Raw genomic sequence first — 22167 nt, 5'->3', positions numbered from 1 at the left:
TCCTACTTGGTCATGATATATTATCCTTTTCATTTATTACTGGATTTAATTTGCTAAAATTTTGTTAAGTTTTTTTTTTAATTTGAAGATCTTATTGGCTTTATTAAGTAATTCGTGAATTAGGCAGCATCCCATCTAGCATGTAGTGGGTAACTCCCTTGTTAAGGATTTTGGTGTTTGTTCATGAAGGATATTGGTCTGTAGTTTTCTCTTCTTGTGATGTCTTTGTCTGGTTTTGGTATCAACAACACCTCCAGACGATTTTAATGTTTTTTGCTAAAGTTTGAAAAACACTGCTATAGACTATTCCAAGACTTGGAAATGCCCTTGCATTAAGAATACTTGGTGGAAATGTTTGAGAAGCACTTTCAAAGATTTTTGAGAGGAAAGATGACACTATGAGAATTGTGTTCTCGAAGCATAGTTCTGGCATCAGTGAAAAATGAATTGGCTTCAGCCTCATTGAGTAATTAGGAAATGCAAATTAAAAACCACAGTCAGGGCGCCTGGGTGGTTCAGTTAGTTAGGCAACTGCCTTCGGCTCGGGTCGTGATCCTGGAGTCCGGGGATCGAGTCCCACATCAGGCTCCCTGCTCGGCGGGGAGCCTGCTTCTCCCTCTGACCCTACCCCCTCTCATGCTGTCTCTCTCTCAAATAAAAATAAAAAAATAAAAACCAGAGTGAGAACTATTTTCATACCTATTGGCTTGGCAAAAAGTAGGAATCTGACAATTGCAAGATGTAGGAAGTTTTATTCACTGTTAATAGAATAACCCTTTTGAGAGAAATTTACCCTTATCCTGTAAAGCTGAATTTATTCTATAATCCAGAAACTTATTTCTAGATATTTTCAGAGAAGCCCCCTTATACCTCAGAAGCTGTTCCACCCTCATGAGCTCCTTCCTAGTCACAGCCCTCCTACCTCCCTATCCTGACTTTTATGGTAGTCATGTATTTGCTTTCCTTTGTAGTGATTGACACTGAGGTATACATCCTAAACAATATGGCCACATCCTGCTACTTTTTTAAATTTCTAAATTGGAATTAGAAAGTATTCTTTTATTTACATCTTTGTTTGCTCAGCATTCACCCACATTGTTGTGTGCAGCTGTAGTTTGTTGGTTTCCATTGCTGTACAATATTCCAGTGTGTGAATAAATTATTTGCCTCCCCACTGCTGATGGACATTTGGGGTGTTCCTAGTTTTTAGCTGTTATGAACAGGGCTTCAGTGATTACATTCATTTGATTTTGAAATGTTAAAGCAGCCTTTTGTTGCTGAGATAGACCAACGTGGTCATTGTGTAGTATCCTTTTCATATGTTGATGAATCTAGTTTGTTAATATTTTGTTTAAGATTTTATGGCTATATTCCCAAGTGAGACTGATCTGTAATTTTCCTTTCTTACAGCAGCCTTGTCAAATTTTGATATCAGGATGTTAGATTCATAATGTAAGCTGGGATTCTATTCTCTTCCTATTATCTGAGGAGTTTGTGTAAGACTAGAATTTCTTGGGGTGGCTCAGTCCCTTAAGCGTCTGCCTTCGACTCAGGTCATGATCCTAGGGTCTTGGAATCAAGCCCCACTCAGGCTCTCTGCTCAGCGGGGAGTCTGCTTCTCCCGCTCCCTCTGCCTGCTGCGCCCCCTGCTTGTGCGCATGCGTGCTCTCTCTCTCTCTCTCTCTCTCTCTCTCTGTGTCAAATAAATAAATAAAATCTTAAAAAAAAAAAAGACTAGGGGCGCCTGGGTGGCTCAGTCGTTAAGCGTCTGCCTTCAGCTCTGGTCGTGGTCCCAGGGTCCTGGGATCGAGCCCCACATCGGGCTCCCTGCTCAGCGGGGAGCCCGCTTCTCCCTCTCCCACTCCCCCTGCTTGTGTTCCCTCTCTCCTGTCTCTCTCTCTCTCTGTCAAATAAATAAATAAAATCTTTAAAAAAAAAAAAAAGACTAGAATTCTTTCGATATCTTACGGAACTTACCAGTGTTTCTTTTGTGGGAAGATTTTTGACTATAGATTAAATTATTTTAATTGTTAAACTGTTTAAGTTTTCTGTTTCATCTTTGTCTAAAATTCAGTGTTATTGGCATAAAGTTGGTCATAACATTCCTGTAACACCTTTTATTTTTTTATATTTTTATTTAAATTTTACTTAGTTAATATACATTGCAATATTGGTTTCTGGAGTAGAATTCAGTGATTGATCACTTACATACAACACCCAGTGCTCATCACAACAAGTGCCCTCCTTTTAACTTCACCCATTTAGCCCACCCGCCCCCACCTCTCTCCCATCAACCTTCATTTTGTTCTCTATCATTAACAGTGTCTTATGGTTCCTCTGTCCTCTCTCCTTTCCCCCCACCCTTCCCAATATGTTCATCTGTTTTCTTTCTTAAATTCCACATATGAATGAAATCATATGGTATTTGTATTCCTCTAACTTATTTCGCTTAGCATAATACACTTTAGCTCTATCCACGTTGTTGCAAATGGCAAGATTTCATTCTTTTTTGATGGCTGAGTAATATTCCATTTTGTGTGTGTGTGTGTGTGTGTGTGTGTGTGTGTGTGTGTGTACCACATCTTTATCTATTTTCATCAGTTGATGAACATTTGGGCTCTCTCTATAGTTCGTCTATTGTTGATAATGCTGCTATAAACATTGGGGTGCATGTACCCCTTTGAATCTGTATTTTTGTATCCTTTGGGTAAATACCTAGTAGTATAATTGCTGGGTCATAGGGTATTTCTATTTTTAACTTTTTGAGGAACCTCCAAATTGTTCTCCAGAGTGGCTGCACCAGCTTGCACTCCCACCAACAGTGCAAGAAGGTTCCCCTTTCTCTGCATCCTCGCCAACACCTGCTGTTTCTTGTGTTGTAAATTTTAGCCATTCTAACAGGCTTGAGCTAGTATCTCATCATAGTTTTGATTTGCATTTCCCTGATGATGAGTGATGTTGAGCATCTTTTCATGTGTCTGTTAGCCATCTGGATGTCTTCTTTGGAAAAGTGTCTATTCATGTTGTCTGCCCATTTCTTTTTCTTTTTTAAGATTTTTTTATTTATTTGACAGGGAGAGATAGAACAGGAACACAAGCAGGGGGAGTGGCAGGCAGAGGGAGAAGCAGAGGCCACGCTGAGCAGGGAGCCCAACGTGGGGCTCGATCCCAGGACCCTGGGATCATGACCTGAGCTGAAGGCAGATGCTTAACGACTGAGCCACCCAGGCGCCCCTGTCTGCCCATTTCTTAATAGGATTATTTGTTTTGGGGTGTTGAGTTTGGTAAATTCTTTAGAGATTTTGGATACTAACCCTTTATCTGATACGTCATTTGCAAATATCTTCTCCCATTTTGTAGGCTGCCTTTTAGTTCTGTTGATTGTTTCCCCTACAACACCTTTTAAATATATACAAGACCTAGAATGATGTTCCCGTCTTCATTCCTGATGTTGTTTTGTGCCTTCTTTTTTTTTTCCCACTCAAGCTTGAGAGGGGCTTATCGATTCTTTCAGTCTTTTTGAAGAACCAACTCTCACCTTTTATTAATCCTGTTGAACGTTTTCTGTTTCATTACTTTCTGTCTTTATCTTACTTCCTTTCTTCTACTTTGTTTTTGCTATATCTGCTCCCCCCTCCCCATTCTCTTGAGTTGGTTGCTTAGCATTTTAAAACTAGAAGCTTCCCAGCATCTGTGAAGATCAGTGATGATCATCAGCATTTAGAGATTGCTGCCTTAAGTCCCTCTTGACAGTTGTGCTGGGACTGCTGGGACTCTTTAGCACCAGCATGCCACTAGCCTCTTCCCGCAACCCAGCTGTTCTTTACATATGGTTGTGCCTATGGGTGGGTGCCTTGCTTAATGCAGGTGTGCAGTTGGGGCCCAGATACAGAAGAAAGAACAGAGGCCACTGCCTGTTGCACGGGATGGTGGGATGCTAGGGTGCATCTCAGCCTGTCTCTGCGTGTTCTCTAGACCATATGTGCTGTCAGGGGAGCCCCTGGCGAGCTGCCCCCTTCAGAGTTTCTCTTGTTACATCCTTACAAATTTTTAAAAAGATTTTATTTATTTATTAGTGAGAGAGAGAGAGAGCATGAGAGCGGGTTGAGGGCAGAGGGAGAAGCAGACTCTTACCTAGGCAAGCCTCATTATTCCACGTGGTCTTGGTAATATTCCTTCCCATCTCCTCTCAGTCTGGAATCCACCAGCTATTCCCTTTGCCTCCTATGGCAGAGTTATTTATCTTTTGAGCTTCTGAGGAAATTCATCTGTAAAATGGGGTAGCAGTAGTACCGACTTTATTGACTTCTTAGGTGCTCGTATGAAGCAATGTACATGCAGCGCTCACCAGAGTGCCTGCTGGGAGGGAGCACACAGCATCGGTAGCAGATTCTGCTCTATTTGAGCACCCCTGTTCATCTAACTTATTCTTTTTTTTTTTCCAAAGATTTTATTTATTTGACAGACAGAGTCACAGCGAGAGAGGGAACACAAGCAGTGGGAGTAGGAGAGGGAGAAGCAGGCTTCCCGCTGAGCGGGGAGCCTGATGCAGGGCTGGATCCCAGGACCCTGGGATCATGACCTGAGCTGAAGGCAGACGCCTAACGACTGAGCCACCCAGGCGCCCCTCATCAAACTCATTCTTTTCATCCTGTAGACATGCCTGAGTCTCTCTTGTCCTCAAAATACACTCACATTCCTCCACTCACTGTTTTTACTCCAGCAACTAGCTTCTCATTCCTTTCACAGGCAAGCACATTCAAAGTGCCGTCTCACAATGTGGACTAGCAGAAGCCAGACACAAAAGGCAATGTGCGATTCCATTTACATGAAGTTAAGGAACAGCCTTCCTTTCCTTAACAGAAGTTAAGGAAAACTGCAAGGACAGAAGTCAGACACAATTACCTAATAGGTGAAGTAGTGGTGGTTTTGACTGAGAAACACGCCGTAGGGTGGAGGCCAGAAAGATTTTCTGTTTTGATCGAGGGGGTGGTCATACAGCTACATACATGTGTAAAAGGTCATTAGGCTGCAGCCTTGAAAAATGAGCACATCTATCTAAACAAAAAGAGCTCGGGCACCACCCTTCACCACCTGTCCCTTTTGTGGCTCATTGCTATACCACCCTCGTCTTGGTCACCAAATGTTTCCACACATTTGAATCATTATTACTCTTGACCTCCCGACAGAACTGAACACAGGTAATCACATCTTCCTTTATGAAACTCCCTTCTTGGGGCTAGAAACCACTCTTCCTCCTGGTGACCCTGCGTCTGGCACCCCCTTAGTTTCCTTCAGCAACTTGTGTCAGGGAGCTCTTTGTGTAATTCTAGAATTTCATGCTGATTTGGCTCTGCTGGGTACAGGGGACTTACCCCACACAGCAGCGCAGAAACCCGCAGACACCTCTTTATAACGCTGTGGCTTCTACTCATGTGGAGCAGTGGTTATTACATAGTGAACTGGGACTAGACTGACTCAGGAATGGCAGCCTCAGTTGTAAGGTGGACATTTGGAGTTCTGTGCAGTAGTTGAAGGACATTAAGTCTTACGCAAATTCAGAAGTGTAGATTCTTCTGAAGACATAAGACCCACATGGAATGAGGACACATGATTAGTATTGAATTACCCAGTGTAGATGGTCGTTGCTCCGGATGTTAAGAGGAAGGTGTCAGAGCCTGAAATGGGCCTGTGAAAGCCTCTTCTCCCAGCCTTCGCTCAGATCTCACCCTCTGATGAAAGTCTGCTGTATACTGTAGCCATACAGCAGAGTTTCTCCTCCTCCGGCACGCCAGATCCCACATTGCCTGCTCTGCTTTCTTCCCCTAGTACTTAATTGCCTTCCAACACAACAGTATCATTTGCTGATTCACTCTGTTGATTGTTTACAGTTTGTTTGCCCTATCAGACTGTAATTCCCACAAGGGTAGGGATATTTGTTTTGTCCACAGATACATCTCACATACCTAAAGCAGTGCCTTGGCACATAGTAAGTACTTAAGTACTTGTTGAAATACCTGAATGACTGGTTCAGCCAAGTGGTTTAAAATCCAAGGAAGTGAAAGAAAAGCCTGAGGCTCATAAGGGTGACATCAACCCACATCAAAGTACCTCCTTCACCAAGGCAGGGCTTTCTCCAGATCCACCCTGTCCTCTGGAGGTCTGCATTTGGTGGTCCAGATTATCCCTGGGCCCCAGGCCCAGGGGTAGCCAGGAGTCACCTTAATATTGTCTATAGTAGTTTTGTCTATTGGTCCCCCCCCGCCGTCCTCCCTCCCCCGGTCACAGGTTTCAATAGCAGACTAACCTGAGCAATAGTGATGCTGTGTGCAGCCTGGGCATACTCATGAGGAGAAATATGAATATTCCATGTTGGGAAGTGAGAGATGTGTGTCAGTCATAGTTGGACTGACATTCCCGGTGACCAGGATCCTCTCGTTTTGTACTGAATTTGTTAGCCACTGGTTAATTTGTAGAGTTGGAAAATAAATACAAATCAGGGCAATGAGAAAATTATCTATTTCTGTGTCCCTCACCAATACATATGTATAGCTCTGACAACATTCTCTCCCTCTCTAGGGTGAAAAGGCTGATAGCTTCTACATTATAGAGTCCGGAGAGGTGAGCATCCTGATCAGAAGCAAGGTGAGTCCGTGTGTGATGGTGCGATTTATGCCAGCTGCATGCACAGAAAGTCGCTGCTTGCTTTAAATAATGTGAAGGGTGTCTGGTGTAACAAAACCATCATTGTTCTATGAGGTATGTGACTGGCAAAGACCCATGTTTAAGTACCTCCAGTGGTAGGGATTTAGTATATTTCTCTTTGTTCCTATTGCCTTTGCCTCTGTGACATAATTAATGATATGAGAAATATTGGCCTATAAATCAATAAGAAAAAGATAAACCCCCTAGTAGAAAGTGGGGGAATTACATGATAAAGGCATACACGTGGGTGTTGAATATGAAAAAAGCTTCCTTTCTAGAGCACTGGGGGCAGGTCTTTAGGACCAGCATTACTATGCCATTTCGTGGATAGGGAGGCCTAGAAAACTGATGGCCAGTGAGTGGGAGGAGTGATTCTCATCATAAATCCATTGTCACCAGATTTCCCTATTCCAATTTTTTTTTAAGAATGTAGAATTTGTTAAAATAGTTAAATATAATTCTAACCTAATATGAAACCTTTTACAGACTATCTTTAGTAAAAGTTAAATATGGAGAAAGAAAAACATGATTACTGCCTCTATTAAAAATAGATCTGCTGTTTCACATGAAACAATAGGTTGAAACATCTATGTTCTTTTACTTATTGTTTTTGGACTAGTGATATATGTTTGTACATTTCTCAAATACTCATTGACACTTGTTGATCACAGCATAATGTTGGGTATGTGGGACCAGCAGCACTGTGGCTCTGGGGGTGGGGGGAGCTTGTCAGGAATGCAGAGTCTTGGACTCTGCCCCAGACCTACTTAATCAGAATCTGCATTGTAACAAATCCCCCGGGGGCTGGCGTTCATATGACAGTGTGTTAACTGCTACTCTAAAGAAGGGACTACTTGGGCACAAACACGTCTGCAGCCCCAGAGGATGCTACAGAAACTGGAAGGAGAGTGTTGGCTCTGGTGGAGCAGATCAGCTTCAGAGCGAACAGGTTGGGGCGAAAGTGTGGAAGGAGGCTTACCTGCCTCTAACCTAAAGTGGCTCTTAGAGATTGAGACTAATTCTTACTAATAAATTCTAAATAATTTTTTACTGAAATTATTGCTTAGCTTAGCAGATGGATTTGTAAAAAAAAAAAGGAAACTCTAGATATTAAATATAATATGCTACATTATTTTCCATAATTTGATAAGCACAAATTAAAACCTGCTTGATTTCTTTCTTTTTTCTTTTAAGATTTTATTTATTTGAGAGAGAGAGAGAGAGCACAAGCGGAGGGGAGGGGCAGAGGGAGAGGGAGAAGCAGACTCCCCACTGGGCAGGGAGCCTGATGCAGGGCTCCTTACCAGGACCCCAGGATCACGACCTGAGCTGAAGGCAGACGCATAACTGGCTGAGCCACCCAGGCTCCCCCCTGCTTGATTTCTTAATACAGAGTTAAAGCACTAAATATCCAGGTTGAACATTATAAAAAAAATTTTTTTAGTCACTTAGCTCTTCTAAAAAAAAATGTGTGTGGTGGGGGGTGGGGAACCACTAACTTACAGAGCAGGCAGTACCTAAAAAGACGACTTGTCACTGTAAAGTATTGTCCGAGAAAGGCATGGTCCCAAATAAAAAAGAAGTGACCCGGGATTGTGACTTTACCTAAGAGAAACATTAACATCATTTAGCAGGAATTAATAAAAGACCTTGTCTTTTCTCTTGTACCTCAGAAGTCAGCATCTACCAAAAGGACAGCATTCATATATATATATATATATAATATATGTAAATGTATAATATATAAAAATATATATGTATTTTATGTTAATATATAACTGACACTATAATATGATCATATATATTGACATAATATATATAATGTATGTTATAATAATTATATATATATTTTTCCTTTGGAAGATACATATGTCTTCCAAAGAAAATGGTCTGCTCCCTACCTCTTGATACTTAGCCATTACCTGAAAGGTGCTGGGCCTTGGATGAAGGCCCAGGTAAAAGCCAGCTCCTCTAATTAAACCAGACCACTGAGGGCGCCTGGGTGGCTCAGTCATTAAGCGGCTGCCTTCGGCTCACATCATGATCCCAGGGTCCTGGGATCGAGCCCCGCATCAGGCTCCCTGCTCAGCAGGAAGCCTGCTTCTCCCTCTCCCACTCCCCCTGCTTGTGTTTCCTCTCTCGCTGTGTCTCTCTCTGTCAAATACATAAATAAAATCTTAAAAAAATAAAAATAATCATCCCAGACCGCTGAGATGAACTAGCCCGTGCAGTTGACATGGTACATTAGTGTCTCCGCAAAGTGAATTTCTCAATAATTGCGTTTTAAGTGTCCCGAGAAGGGAATGCAAGTGTGTGTAAGTGGATGTGCTCAGCTGCGTTCTGGAACCAGCCTAGTCATGTTTTCCACCCGCTCTAGACCAAAGCGAACAAGGACGGCGGGAACCAGGAGGTCGAGATAGCCCGTTGCCGTAAGGGGCAGTACTTCGGAGAGCTGGCACTGGTCACCAACAAGCCCAGAGCTGCTTCGGCTTATGCAGTGGGGGATGTCACATGCTTAGGTAAGAAAAATAGATTCTTTATGCACGAATGCTTTTTTTTCTAACACGCAGTATTTTTTTTTTTTTTTTTTTGCCCCATCAGTAAGCCTTGACTCATTTCACCAGTTCTCACACACATCTAGGCTTGAACAGTCTGTGGGACCAACTAGGAATGGGTGAGTGTACCCTTTGAGCAGACATTTCTGAGCACTGAGTGAGGATAACCTGTGAGAAGAGCAGTCACGGAGGCAGGTGTCCAGGGCTCTGCTGGGACCGAGTGAGTAGGTGCTGCTGGGCTCTGCAAAGTCGCCAACAGATGACACAGTCCGGCTGTGCTCACATAGAAACATCCATCCTTTTTCCAAGCACCCAGCATCCCCCAGTCTGATTCCCTGAGGTGAACGGGTATATGTGAGAGAAGGTTTGCATGAGGGAAATGACTTTGAATTATTGGTGTAGAGAATTCATTCTCTCACGCGCCTCTTTTTAACAATGCAGTTATGGATGTACAAGCGTTTGAGAGGCTTCTGGGGCCCTGCATGGACATCATGAAGAGGAACATCTCACACTACGAGGAACAGCTGGTGAAGATGTTTGGCTCCAGCATGGATCTGATTGACCCCGGGCAGTAGGTGTGCCCCAGCCCAGAGCCTTCTCAGTGTGACACCGAAACCTTCCGGTCAGCCACAGAACACACGCAGAAGACAGACACGACAGACCGTTCCTGCTCTTGCCGCCGCCGCCAGCTGCTATTGCCGTGGCCGTGGGCATGTCGGACACTTGAAAGTCAGCACTACAGGATGGGCAGAGGTTCCGCCCACACCTCCTCCACTTTGCTTCTGAAAGCCCATTATTAGACCACTCGTAATGATTATTCCAGCCCAGTTGTCACATCTTTGGTTCACAATGGCATGTCTCTCCAACAGTTTAAGTGCCTGATACAAAGTCCACAGCGTAATCATCTTCCTTTCCTCTCTGGCTGCTACTGTTGCTGTTGGAAGTCACCACAGGTCTGCACAGGGCTGTGTTCAACTGTAGACACCCGCCCCTGACCTTCCTCAAGGGAGGCATTGTCGTAGCCCTTGATCTTCTCGTTTGTCCTTTGAGAAAGTCCACATTTGTTCACATTGGTAGCCTTCGGTTTTACAGTAGAAGATGCGGCAGGGAGGCTGGAGGTCTGCGGGCCTGGGGCACCCATGACAGCTATCTCCAAACTCACAGCGATGCTGGGGGGAAGGCCCTGCCCCAGGCCCAGCAGCTCAGCACCCCAGAGCACACTGATTGGTTATAGAGACCCGTGTTAGAGCAGAGAATTTGGGTTCAGCACGTTCTTCAGGTAGCGGAGAGCCAGGGAAGGTTTTCTGGGTTGGGGGTTTTGGTTTGTTTTGGTTTGTTTTAGTAGATTTTGTTTTGTTTTATTTAATCTCTGTGCGGTTTGCATGAATGAATTACTGTCCATTTCTAAGGAGCCAGGGTCTGGATGTGCCATGACTTTCTCTGACCCAAATACTTCCCTGGGCAACTCCTGCCATCTCGTTTCCAGTTGCCCCTACCAGCTGATAATGGCAGTGTGCCAGCAAGAGGTTGTACTACAAAGAGAGCCCTTTCCTTCTCCAGTGTTGTTACATAGCTTTGCTGTTGAACTATCAATTTTTAAACTCTTTAAAGAAGAAGCAGCTATTTTTTTGAAATTAAAAAAATTTTTATTTCTGTATTTGGGGAATTCCCGTTGGACCTGGTCATATATATCAGTGTGTCAGCTGACTCAGGCATTCATCCTGAAGATCAACTCTTTGTTTTTAAAAATTGGAATCATTCACTATTTCATGGAATTACTGCAAAGACCTTTCTAATTAAGGTGTTGGGATATTTGGGGTTCCAATTATTAACCCCAGAGGAAAGTAAATTAGCTTGTATTTGAAAACTTTTTAACCTTTTAATTATACAAGTAGAATTGTGATGAATTATCCTAATTAACTAGATATAGTTCAGGATAAAATTTTTTTTTTTTTTGAGAATGACTTAGAATCAGATGCTACAAGAGATCCTAAGAGTAGTGTGAAGTTTGCATAGAGATAAATTTGAATATTGTAGCCAAGGTTATATTAAATCAAGAGGCCCTTTCCAATATGATTTACTTTTTAAACTTGTGTAACTCAATAAATCCCTAAGAGATTGCATGCTGGGGCTTGAGTCATTCCTGTTGTAGGATAATGATGGAGCCCACATGGTCACTTCTATTGTCCATAGAAGCCGGGTTCTCTGCTTTTGCCATGGACAGTGTGGTGGAGGGATTTCCAGAGTGGTGACCCACCACAACTTTGGTCAAGTCTCCCTTTTTCTTGTGTTCCGTGAAGTAAAAGCAGAAGGACTCTTTTTAGACAGCCCTAGCTAGGTAGCCTGCATTGCAGCTCCCAGAATCATGAAAGGTTGTAACTAATACCCCAAAACAGGCAGCTAGCTATGGGAAAGCCCATGTGGTTTTTTTCCCACAATTTTCCAAGGTTGTTCTTTTCTAGGGTGTTGCTTTATTATCAAATAAATTAAGAAAGCAGATCTTGTACTTTAGCAGACAAGAATCACACCTGTTTCTTCCAAAAGTAGCAGGCACAGACAGTGAGCTTTAGGAGTGTCACAGAGGTCTAGCCCCCTCTCTTCGAGGACTCTGTTTAAACACTGAGCAGATGCCCCCTTTGCACCCCCATGCCAGCATTAGTCAGGGCTGGCTGGGAGCTCAGTGCCAGAGTCACTCCTGCAGGCTGCTAGGCATGGGCTTCTCATCCTGCCTTCTTGCACATCCCAGTTCAGTCTTCCCCCTTCACAGAAGCCTCTTTGGTGCCCCCAACTCACTGATGGTTGCTGTTTTACAGAGTAGAACTCATCCAGGTTTAAGTCCTCCTGCTCTAACTACAGACTGACACATGGACCATGAGTATAGATCCTCACTGCGTACAGGGCCCCTTGGGGGTCTGGCTTAGGAAGGAAGACTTTCACTCACCAGTGTGAGTGCAATAGTACCAGGAGTCTGACAGGGTTCCAGTTCTCTTGGCAGCCTGGGGATCAGAGATGGCAGACTGAGCTCAACTGAGGGCTCTGGTGTCCACAGTATGCCAGGCAAGCCCTGCACTGTTGGTTGAGCCTCAAGGGGAGGAGTGTGTTGGGAAGAGATCCCTTTTATATTCTTCTCTTCCATGGGTTAGAGCTTTACGCCCTCTTTCCTGGCTTTGCTATTGATTTGGGATGATGGAAAATATTCCTGAGAGCCTTGAGGCCCAACCTACAGTATTATCCTTTCTTCTAGCCCCAGTTTATCACACCCACCCTCTTGTTTTGGTTGTAGTCTCTGAAGGAAGACTTCACGTGTGCTGTCCTCTTAGTTGATAGTCTTACATATAATTGCTGTAGATTCGCAGGAGTCAGGGTGCATCTTTTCTTTGAGCAGTTTAATGAGTGAATTCAGCAGCAAAGTGGCAAGAAATGGTTCTCCGACCAGGAGAGGTCATGTTCATCTTCTTAATGCCCAGATTCTCTGCTCGCAGTAGTAGTCAGTGAGAGGTGCCCCTGGGGCCCAGCGGTACCCTGGGCATACAGCATTTCCACGTCAAGTCGCCGTGCAGAAACCGTCTTCTCTCATTTAGAAAGAGTGAAAGAGCATTTTTGCACAGATAAAAAGGAAAAAGACCCATGAATGTCATCTTTTATCTTTTGTTTTCGGTTGGCTGATGTTGGAATTTTTGTTCTTGACATACACTTGTAAACCAGTCTTGCCAAGATACAAGTTGTTTTGGTTTTTCACTACAATTACCTCTTGTTCCTCCTGTCTTGACTGCTGACGTTCCTCAATGATTCTAATGTCTATTTTATGGGAAGCGGCCTTCCCCTGTGGGTTTCCTTTTACACACTGCAGGGCTATCTTTATACTTAAAAAAAAAAAAGAGAAAAAAAAAAGAAAACTGTCACTAACCTCATGGGGTATTTGTAGAAAACCATTTAGCCCACCTTGAGCAAAAGGTAGATTTCCTCATTGTTTTCTTAAGCTCATTGTAAGAAAAGAAATCTAATTCAGCATTATTGTGCTACCTCAAAGGTAAAATGTTTTAAGGTCTTTTTTTGGTCCTGAGTTCTACACATAGTGTTTGAAATGTCTTTCAATTGGAGTTGTTTTTAAATCATTGGGGAGAATCTTATTTTAACCGTTTTACACTTGTATTTTAATGTCAGAAGAATAAGTGATTAGAAAGTGATCAATTATTGCTCTGTAGTATTGAACATATAATTAAATCATTGTTTGCCATAAACAAGTTTGGGTTTTTTAAAAGGAAACTCTAGGGCTCGGCTGTGCTTTTGGTTAATAAAGGCTGACAAATCATGTCTGGCTTTCTGGTGCGGCCCTGTGTTGTTTGTCCTCCCATTTCAGGGTTCCTGGCCATCATAGTACTCCTCCGGCAGATATATTGTTGGGACTGGGATGTGAGCTCTTGAAAATTAGACAGGAGGCCTGGGTATATGTATTAGGGTTCTCCAGTAAGAACCAATAAGGAGTGTGTGTGTGTGTGTGTGTGTGTGTGTGTGTGTGTGTGTGTGTGTGTAGAGATTTATTATAAGGAATTGGCTTATGCAATTATGGAGGCAGGCAGGTCTCATCTGCAGGATGAGTTGGCAAACTGTAGACCAAGGAAAGCTGATGATTTCATTCCAGTCTGAGTCTGGAATGGTTCTTACGGTTCTCAACCCTTAAGAGCTGATAGAGTAGTTTCTTGTAGAAGGTTAGCAGGCTGGAAACCCAGGAAGAGCCAATGCCCCAGTTTGGAGGCAGTCAGGCAGGAAAATTCTCTTACTTGAGAAAGAATCCTTTTGTTATATTTGGGCCTTCAACTGATTAGATGAGGCCCACCCACAATGGGAGAAGGCAATGTGCTTTATTCAGTCTACTGATTTAAATGTTGATCTCATTCCAGAACACCCTTACAGAAACTCCCAGAACAATGGTTGACCAAGTATCAGCGCCCCATGGCCCAGTCAAGTTGACACATAAAATTAACTATCATAGGGGCACTCAGTCGGGTAAGCCTCTGACTCTTGATCTCAGCTCAGGTCTTGATCTCAGGGTCATGAGACTGGGCGTGGAGTCTACTTAAAAATAAAAAAATTTGGGCTTCCTCAACATGGCAGCACCCTTGTCAGTGGAGGTGGAGTTCAGAGGTGGTGCGGAGCTCCTTTTTGACGGCATAAAGAAACATCAGGTCACCTTACCCGGACAGGAGGAGCCCTGGAACATCGGGAACCTCCTTGTCTGGATCAAGAAGAATTTGCTTTAAGAGCGGCCAGAGTTGTTCATCCAGGGAGACAGCGTGTGCCCAGGAATTCTGGTGCTGGTTAATGATGCGGACTGGGAACTGCTGGGCGAGCTGGACTACCAGCTGCAGGACCAGGACAGCATCCTCTTCATATCCACGCTGCATGGCGGCTGAGGGCCCCGCTCTGGGCCCGGGTTCCCTTGGGGTGGGGAGAAGAGCACAATCAGACATCCCCTGGGGCCCTGCTTCCAGGTCTCCCTGTCCCCTTCGGCCGCTTTCTTCCCTGCTCTGTCCCCCAAGCTCCCTCCAGGCAGGGAAAAGAGGCCAGGTGCTAAAAATGAGCCTTTCTCAGGCACGTGAGTGGGGTTGGGCAGGCTCAGCCCTGCCTCTCTCCCCAGCAGCTGAGGTAGGGGAAGGTGCCCCTCTGGTTTGTCACAACAGGAAGGGGCTCCCTGGCCAGGTGACCCAGCTGCCTTCCACTCCTTGTGTCTCAGTCTAAACACCAAGTGACCACTGACGAGGAACTCCAGCTCCCGGGCTGTAGTGTCTTCGTGGAGAAGATGAATGGACCAGAATAGCTGATAGGAGGCCCCTCCCTTCTCCAAGATGGGAGGAGTCTCTGCCTCAGTTTCCCCATCTAGACAGCAAAGGGCTCTGGCTGTCCCCCACTGATATCATTATGAAACCCCAGCTGGGGTCCCCTATTCAGTGCTGACTCCCCCCTCCCAGCAGCTGCTCTTCCAACCACACCTCTCCTCCTGCTCCCCCATCCCCAGCCCTTGACCCTGGCTGGCCTTCCCCCCCACAGGCCACCAGATGGGCTCCTAAGACCCTCCCCAGCAAAAGGCTGCCTGCAGCTCATTCTGGAAAGAGAAAGAGGAGCAGGCAGAAGCTTGGACTGGCACATAGAGGCGTGGGGGGTCAGAGTGCCTCAGTTTCCTCCTCAATAGCAACTGAATGTTTATAAGTATCTGAAAGCAGGCATGATCCTTGATGGCACAAATGTAGACTTTATCTCCCTTCCTACCTCCTGCAGGAAGGAGGATGGGGGCAGGCAGCACCTGGTAAGCAGGATGGTTTGCCCCTCCTCCCTTCATCCCTTCTGGAAGTCTTGGGGCCTCAATGCCTGCAACAGCTGGCCTTGGGCAAATAAAAGACGAGGTTGTTTACTAAAAAAATAAAAATAAAAATAAATAAAAATAAAAAAATTTAGGGGCGCCTGGGTGATTCCGTTGGTTAAGCAGTATGACTCTTGATTTTGGCTCAGTTCATTATCTCAGGGTCATGAGACCGCGTCCCACCCAATATGGAGCCTGCCTAGCATTCTCTCTCTCTCCCTCTCCCTCTGCCCCACCCCCACTCACATGCTCTCTCTCTAAAATAAATAAAATCTTTAAAAACAAAGTAAACTTAAAATTTTTTTATATTTTAAATATTTAAAAAAAATTAACTATGGCAGCATGGTATTTGAGTTGTTGGGGATGCTGTGGAAGGGCATCAAGTATATCCCTTGCCAGGGAAGATAAACTCACCAATGAAGCCCAGCGGACAACATCTCCTGTCTGACAACATTACTTCTACCATTTCCTTCTCGGTAACATAGCTATAAGGAGAACAAGCAGTGATTCCGTGATAACCCAGTACGCCTACAATTTCTTTCCAAGTAACCAAAAGAAGCTGTTCAACAAAATCATGTTCCAGTTTGATCTTACCTTGACCTGGCAGTACAAAAGGGTCAAATGGGGCTCCTGGGTGGCTCAGTCGTTGGGCGTCTGCCTTCGGCTCAGGTCATGATCCCAGGGTCCTGGGATCGAGCCCCGCATCGGGCTCCCTTCTCCGCGGGAAGCCTGCTTCTCCCTCTCCCACTCCCTCTGCTTGTGTTCCCCCTCTCGCTGTCTCTCTCTCTGTCAAATAAATAAATAAAATCTTAAAAAAAAAAAAAGGGGTCAAATAGTGGGTAAACATTCGAGATAGCCCACCGAGCTCAAGAAACCAGTAGCTGAGCTGTCTCAAAGCCAAACTGGCCTTGTTTCAAGGCTTTAAAAATTAAATATGGCTTGGCTTCTGTGGTTTTAGTGGTGGTATCGCTATGAACAGTTAAGAAGTGCCAGGACAACAATGAGAGCATATTGTCCACAGTCTCAGCCTTGAAGGGTGCACGTGACATGAGGACTTTGCTTTCTTGTATGTTCTGTACTTACCACAGGTACCTGAGTATATCCTCAGCGATCTTAGTGCATCCATTTTATAACATCAGAATTAAAACAGTTTATTTCCTGTGATTAAGGAATCTGTGTTTGTTTCACAAGACCTCATGTTAAGTATGAATTTTGCTTCCTTTACCCATACCCATCCTCTCTGTGGACAAATGCCCCATCACAGATGATGGCACAGATACTGTTACCTGATTATTTGGGGATATGCAGATAAAATGCAGCATGTTGACCAGGAACTTACTGAATAATGACTTGTGAATTTAGATGAGTATTATCCAAGTTCTGAATTAGAATGTCAGAAATTAAGTCTAACTCAGCTTATTCATTCATTGAGCAAATTTTTTTTAAGGATTTTTATTTATTTGAGAGAGCGAGAGAGCAAGCACGAGTAGGGGGAGGGAGGGGCAGAGGGAGAAGCAGTCTCTCCTCTGAGCAGGGAGCCCAACGCGGGGCTCGATCCTGGGACTACAGAATCATGACCTGAGCCGAAGGCAGACGCTTAACCGACTGAGCCACCCAGGCACCCCTCATTGAACAAATTTTGATGACCTGCTGTGGACATTTCCTGACACTGTGGTTTTTTGTTTTGTTTTAAAGATTTTATTTATTTGAGATAGAGAGTGAGAAAGAGCAGGAGCAGGGGGGCAGAGGGAGAGGGAGAAGGAGAAGCAGGCTCCCCCCTGAGCAGGGAGCCCAACGTGGGGCTCGATCCCAGGACCCTGGGATCATGACCTGACCCACCCAGGCACCCCATGATACTGTTTAAACCCCAGGAATTATCAAGAATGATACTGAGGTCCACCTGGGCATTCTGGACCTTTCTTCCATTGATGATAGAGCTTATCCTCCATGTTTCTGGACTCACATAGACAGCAGCCCTGGTCTCCTATTTCAAGGATGATCACGCTCCCAATGCCTCATTGTTGCCCTTGGTCATGCTGCCCTTCTCCTTCAGAGCCGCCAGTGCCTCTCCGTAAAGTGAGTGGTTTGGACACAGCGTGCACTGTCCCTCCCTGCCCTAGCCTACATCGCACAATTCTGGTTACACAAGCATCTGGGGCACTATAAAGGGAGAAAGACTAAAGTTGAGGTTTGAAGGAGACTCTCTCCAGGTAGGGACGTCTCAAAAATTGTCACCTTCATCCTAGTCATCCTAAACATCATGATGAAACTTGGCCAGAGATGGGTTTTGGGTCTAGGTTACGTTTTGTGACGTCATGGGCTCAAAAATCAAACTTTTCTGAAAGTTTGTCTCTTCTGTGTGACGTTTCTACCCCTTCCTCTTTGACTTTTCCCAACCAAAATTCTTGATCCTGTGAGCACTACTTTCTCTTCTATAAAACCAGTTAACTGGGGGCGCCTGGGTGGCTCAGTCGTTAAGCGTCTGCCTTCGGCTCAGGTCATGATCCCAGGCTCCTGGGATCGAGCCCCGCATCGGGCTCCCTGCTCAGTGGGAAGCCTGCTTCTCCCTCTCCCACTCCCCCTGCTTGTGTTCCCTCTCTCGCTGTCTCTCTCTCCATTAAATAAATAAATAAATAAATACCCAGTTAACTGGCTTGTCTTTTTTTCATTTATGTATTTGTGAGAGAGAGAGCACAAGCTGGGGAGGGGCAGAGGGAGAGGGAGAAGCAGGCTCCTGGCTGAGCAGGAAGCCTGACATGGAGCTTGATCCCAGGACTCTGGCACCATGACCTGAGCTGAAGGCAGACGCCTAATCGACTGAGCCACCCAGGCGCCCCAAATGGCTTGTCTTTAAGTACATGAAGTCAAGCAGCGCCCAGCCCATTTGTAGACTGCAGGGCAGGAGGCTGGCCAGGCTGGAATGTGAAACCAAAGGAGCTACCCCAGACACTAGGAAAGCCAGCAGGACCTGACCCCACCAATCAGTCCATCCTGACAGGCAGAAGAATGGGCATTGGGCGGTCAGCTCTTGGGGTACACAGTTGAAATAGTACCAGCCAAATCTCCGTGGCCTTCTTGGCCATCGGCCCACCACTTCCTCCCTCTGCAGAATTGCACTGAGCCAAGGGTCACAAGTCACTGTGTATGCTGCTGGAAGCCAGGATCCAGCAATCTCCTTCCTGGCCAGGTCCTCCAGCTCCCAGAATGAGGAGGCAGGGGTATACAGTTGGTTTTTTCTTAGTAAACTGGTAAAAAGGAAGAGCTAAAGTCTAGACCCACCAGATAAGCAAAACAGCGCTTTCCAGCATAACATCCAAGCATAGTTAAACTGGACATTTTCTTTTTCTTCTTTTCCCCTTATTTATTTATTTTTTAAAAAATTTTATTTACTGGTGAGAGAGCAGAGCAAGAGAGAGAGAGCACAAGCGGGGTGGGGGAGAGGGAGAGGGAGAAGCAGACTCCCCACTGAGCAGAGAGCCCAACTTGGGGCTTGATCCCAGGACCCTGGGATCACGACCTGAGCCGAAGGCAGACCCTTAACTGACTAAGCCCCCCAGGTGCCCCCAAACTGGACATTTTCATTCTGAAAAAGAAAGGCCTAGGCATGCAGGGCCACCCGCAGCACACTCTCCCATGCCTGTCACAAGCCCAGCCTGGGCAGCTGGAGGACTGGGGGACCTGAAGCTGAGGCTTGGATCTGCAGGACGGTCAGGGCAGAGGCCTTTGGGGCAGAGGTACATCAACTCCCGACAAGTGGGAACAGCACATGAGCCACGTTGGACTCCTGGCGTCCTGTCCCAGAGCCCATGGCCAGGATGAGAAATGAGGCTGCACACAGGCTCCTCTGACCCCAGATGAGGGGCAGCGTTGGCGGCTCTGGAAGGCAGACTGCTTTCAAACCAAGACAGAGCTGGCCCACAGAAAGCATGTGACCCCCAGGCCCCCACGTCAGGACACTGCCCCTACCTCAGAACTCAAGATGGTTCCACTGGGCTGGCAGCTCTGGGCTGAGGCTGGTGAGATGAGACTGAGTTGGAGACCCTCCAGTACCTTGGCTTGCTCCTCTGTAAAGAAGGAAGCAGGCTTATGGGAGGGCGTCCACTCCGGTGCCCTTGGCTTTGCCCATGTGCGTTGGCCCAGTGGAGTTCCAGTCCAGCCCTTCACCTGCCCGGGCTGGGCCAAGGCCCAACCACGGGAGGAGGCTGGGGTTCCGTGGGACGCTGGGGTTCCGTGGCTGGTATGGTCTCTCCCCTTAGGCTCACTTTAAGCTGGGCATCCCTGGCTCATAGCAAAAGCAGGCCCCACTCTGTGACAGAGAACTGGCCTCACAACTGAAAACCTATGTGAGTTATTCTCAGACCTGGTAAATGGATAAAGCTAGTTTTATGCCCCAGGAGGGCTAGCTTTGCACCTGGGAACTGGTCCAGGGCCAGGTTTACAGAGTGAGGCAAAGGTCCATGGAGCGTGCCAGAGCGGGGCTCACGGAGACCAGGCAGGCTTCCAGCACGATGGGAATTTCTCAGTGTCCTTCTGGGCTCTTCGCGTCCTGGACGCGGTGGGGACAGGGTGTGCGTCCAGAACGATGTGCTGGGAGCCGCCTCCACCCTGGCCCTGTGGGATCCTTTTCTTGGTGATTTTCCTGCCTTTGTTCTGTAACAACAACAACAACAAATCAGGAATGACTTGCAACCAGCCCCTCCCCATGTGGCCCACTTTCCAGGGCTGTGGATTCAGGGGAGGGTCTTGGGTGGTGGGGGACCTGGGTCCTGCCCTGTCCTGGTGGGAACATTGTGTTCTGGACTGGGAACTGCCCATCAACCCTTGGGAGCCGTGGGCCCGAGGGGGTGGAGTGGAGCGAGAAAGGCCAGCTTGATTTAAGAAACAGGCAGGGAAGGGGTTTCTGATAGATCACTAAGCCCAGGACAGCTCTGCCCATGCACGCCCTCCCGGACCTACCCCTGGCCCCGGCCCTGGCAGAGAGGAGCTCTTCCTTCCTCAATCCCAGGCCAGGGCTGTGTGGGAGGATCGAAGGGATCCCCAACTGGGATCTTCAGCACAGAAAGGCTGCCTCCACCTTCTGGTCCAACTCTCACTCCCTCCACTTTTGGACAACCTCTTCACCCTGGCTGATGCCTGCCTGGGGCCTGGCTACTTACATCTCTGAGGCGAGGTCTCTGCTCAGCACCTCCTGCCACCCCTCATCTGCAGGCCCCTTGCAATGCTTGCTGCCTGGCGCTTGGCCGATCCTCTAACCTTTTGTACCTCAGCCCCCCTCAGCGATGGCCTCACCTCATTAAAACAGAAACATGGGCCAGAAGCCCCGGGCTCCTCCTCTGCTCCCCGTGTCCCCCTGTAATTCTTGGTCCACTGTTCTCCTTTCATGGCAAAAGCCTTGAGACTTCCCTGCAGTTGCCTCCTCGCCTCCCGTTCTGAAAACCTATGTGAGTTATTCCAACCTGCCTTCCTCTCTTGGGACAATCACCCCTGCGGTCCTTGGAGCCAGCTGAAGTCACCATGGTGGACTCCTCTCTCCTGCTTCAAGGACCACCTTCTCAGGAACATCTAGTTCTCCGGGTTTTCTTCTCAGCTCTGTTGCCAGCTTTAACCCAGATTACAGTTCAATGTTGGAGTGTCCCTAGGCATGCAGGGCCACCCGCAGCACACTTCGCTCCCCACCCTGGGAGAATTGTCAGAAGCATGGCTCTGGGTGTTCTCTCCATGCTGCTCCCTCCAGATTTATACCTCCATCCGGGACACTGCGCTGGGCCGAGGGTCCAGTGGTCTGGGCTGGGATCCCTCTCCCATCTCTTCACTCCACCCACTGGGAACCTTCTGCGAAGTTTGCTTTGCTTTTGTTTTGTTTTGTTTTTAATTTAAAAATTTTTTTAAAGTGTGGAATATAATGAATACAGAAAGATGCACAAAACAAAGACATTCTGCTCAATGATTTCTCACAGGCCGAACACTCACAAAACACAGCCCAGGTGAAGGACACTGCTGACGCCCTACAGTGTCTCTGGGTTTCTGCAGCCGGTCCCCCCCCCCCCCCCCCCGCCCCCGTCCTGAGTTCTAAGGTTCTAAGGTAAGTTTCTTGATCGTCACCACCTAAACACGCCTCTCTGAAAAACCACTTTCTTGGGGCACCTGGCTGGTTCAGTTGGTGGAGCCTGTGACTCTTGATCTGAAGGTTAGGAGTTCAAGCCCCACACTGGGTGTAGAGCTGACTTAAAAACAGCAACACAACAACAGATAAATAGATAGGTAACCACTTTCTTCATACAGTGATATAAACACCTGTAATTAAATGCATAAGGGAGAATCATCCTAACTTCTGGGTTTTAGCACAATCTTTATCTTTATCTTTTCCTCTTTTGTTTACCCCTGCCCCTCCCTTTTATCACCATCGCTCTCTGGAAAACCATTGTTACAAGATACATATTCCCTGGGGCACCTGGGTGGCTCATTCCATTAAGTGTCCGACTCTTGGTTTGGCTCAGGTCATAACCTCAGGGTCTTGGGATCAATCCCTGGGTAGGGCTCTGCACTCAG

At 46.4% G+C, this 22167-nt stretch overlaps 1 protein-coding gene and 1 pseudogene across 1 annotated transcript in view; both read left to right on the top strand.

Moving 5' to 3' along the window:
* The window catches only part of PRKAR2A (protein kinase cAMP-dependent type II regulatory subunit alpha), a 111578-nt gene extending 97995 nt beyond the window's left edge, over positions 1-13583 (top strand). Inside the window, exons 9-11 of the mRNA XM_032411240.1 lie at positions 6580-6645; positions 9083-9224; positions 9702-13583. Coding sequence (XP_032267131.1) covers positions 6580-6645; positions 9083-9224; positions 9702-9835 — 342 coding nt within the window. The 3' untranslated portion in view covers positions 9836-13583. The remainder of the gene's footprint in view (positions 1-6579; positions 6646-9082; positions 9225-9701) is intronic.
* Positions 13584-14368: 785 nt separating this feature from the next.
* LOC116636701 lies at positions 14369-14697 on the top strand (annotated as a pseudogene).
* Positions 14698-22167: the final 7470 nt, after the last annotated feature.

The sequence above is a fragment of the Phoca vitulina genome, unplaced genomic scaffold (assembly GCF_004348235.1).
Source record: "Phoca vitulina isolate PV1807 unplaced genomic scaffold, GSC_HSeal_1.0 scaffold13, whole genome shotgun sequence".
NCBI lineage: Eukaryota > Metazoa > Chordata > Mammalia > Carnivora > Phocidae > Phoca > Phoca vitulina.
The sequence above is the reverse complement of the archived record's forward strand: the minus strand, read 5'-3'. Positions and strand labels throughout refer to the sequence as shown.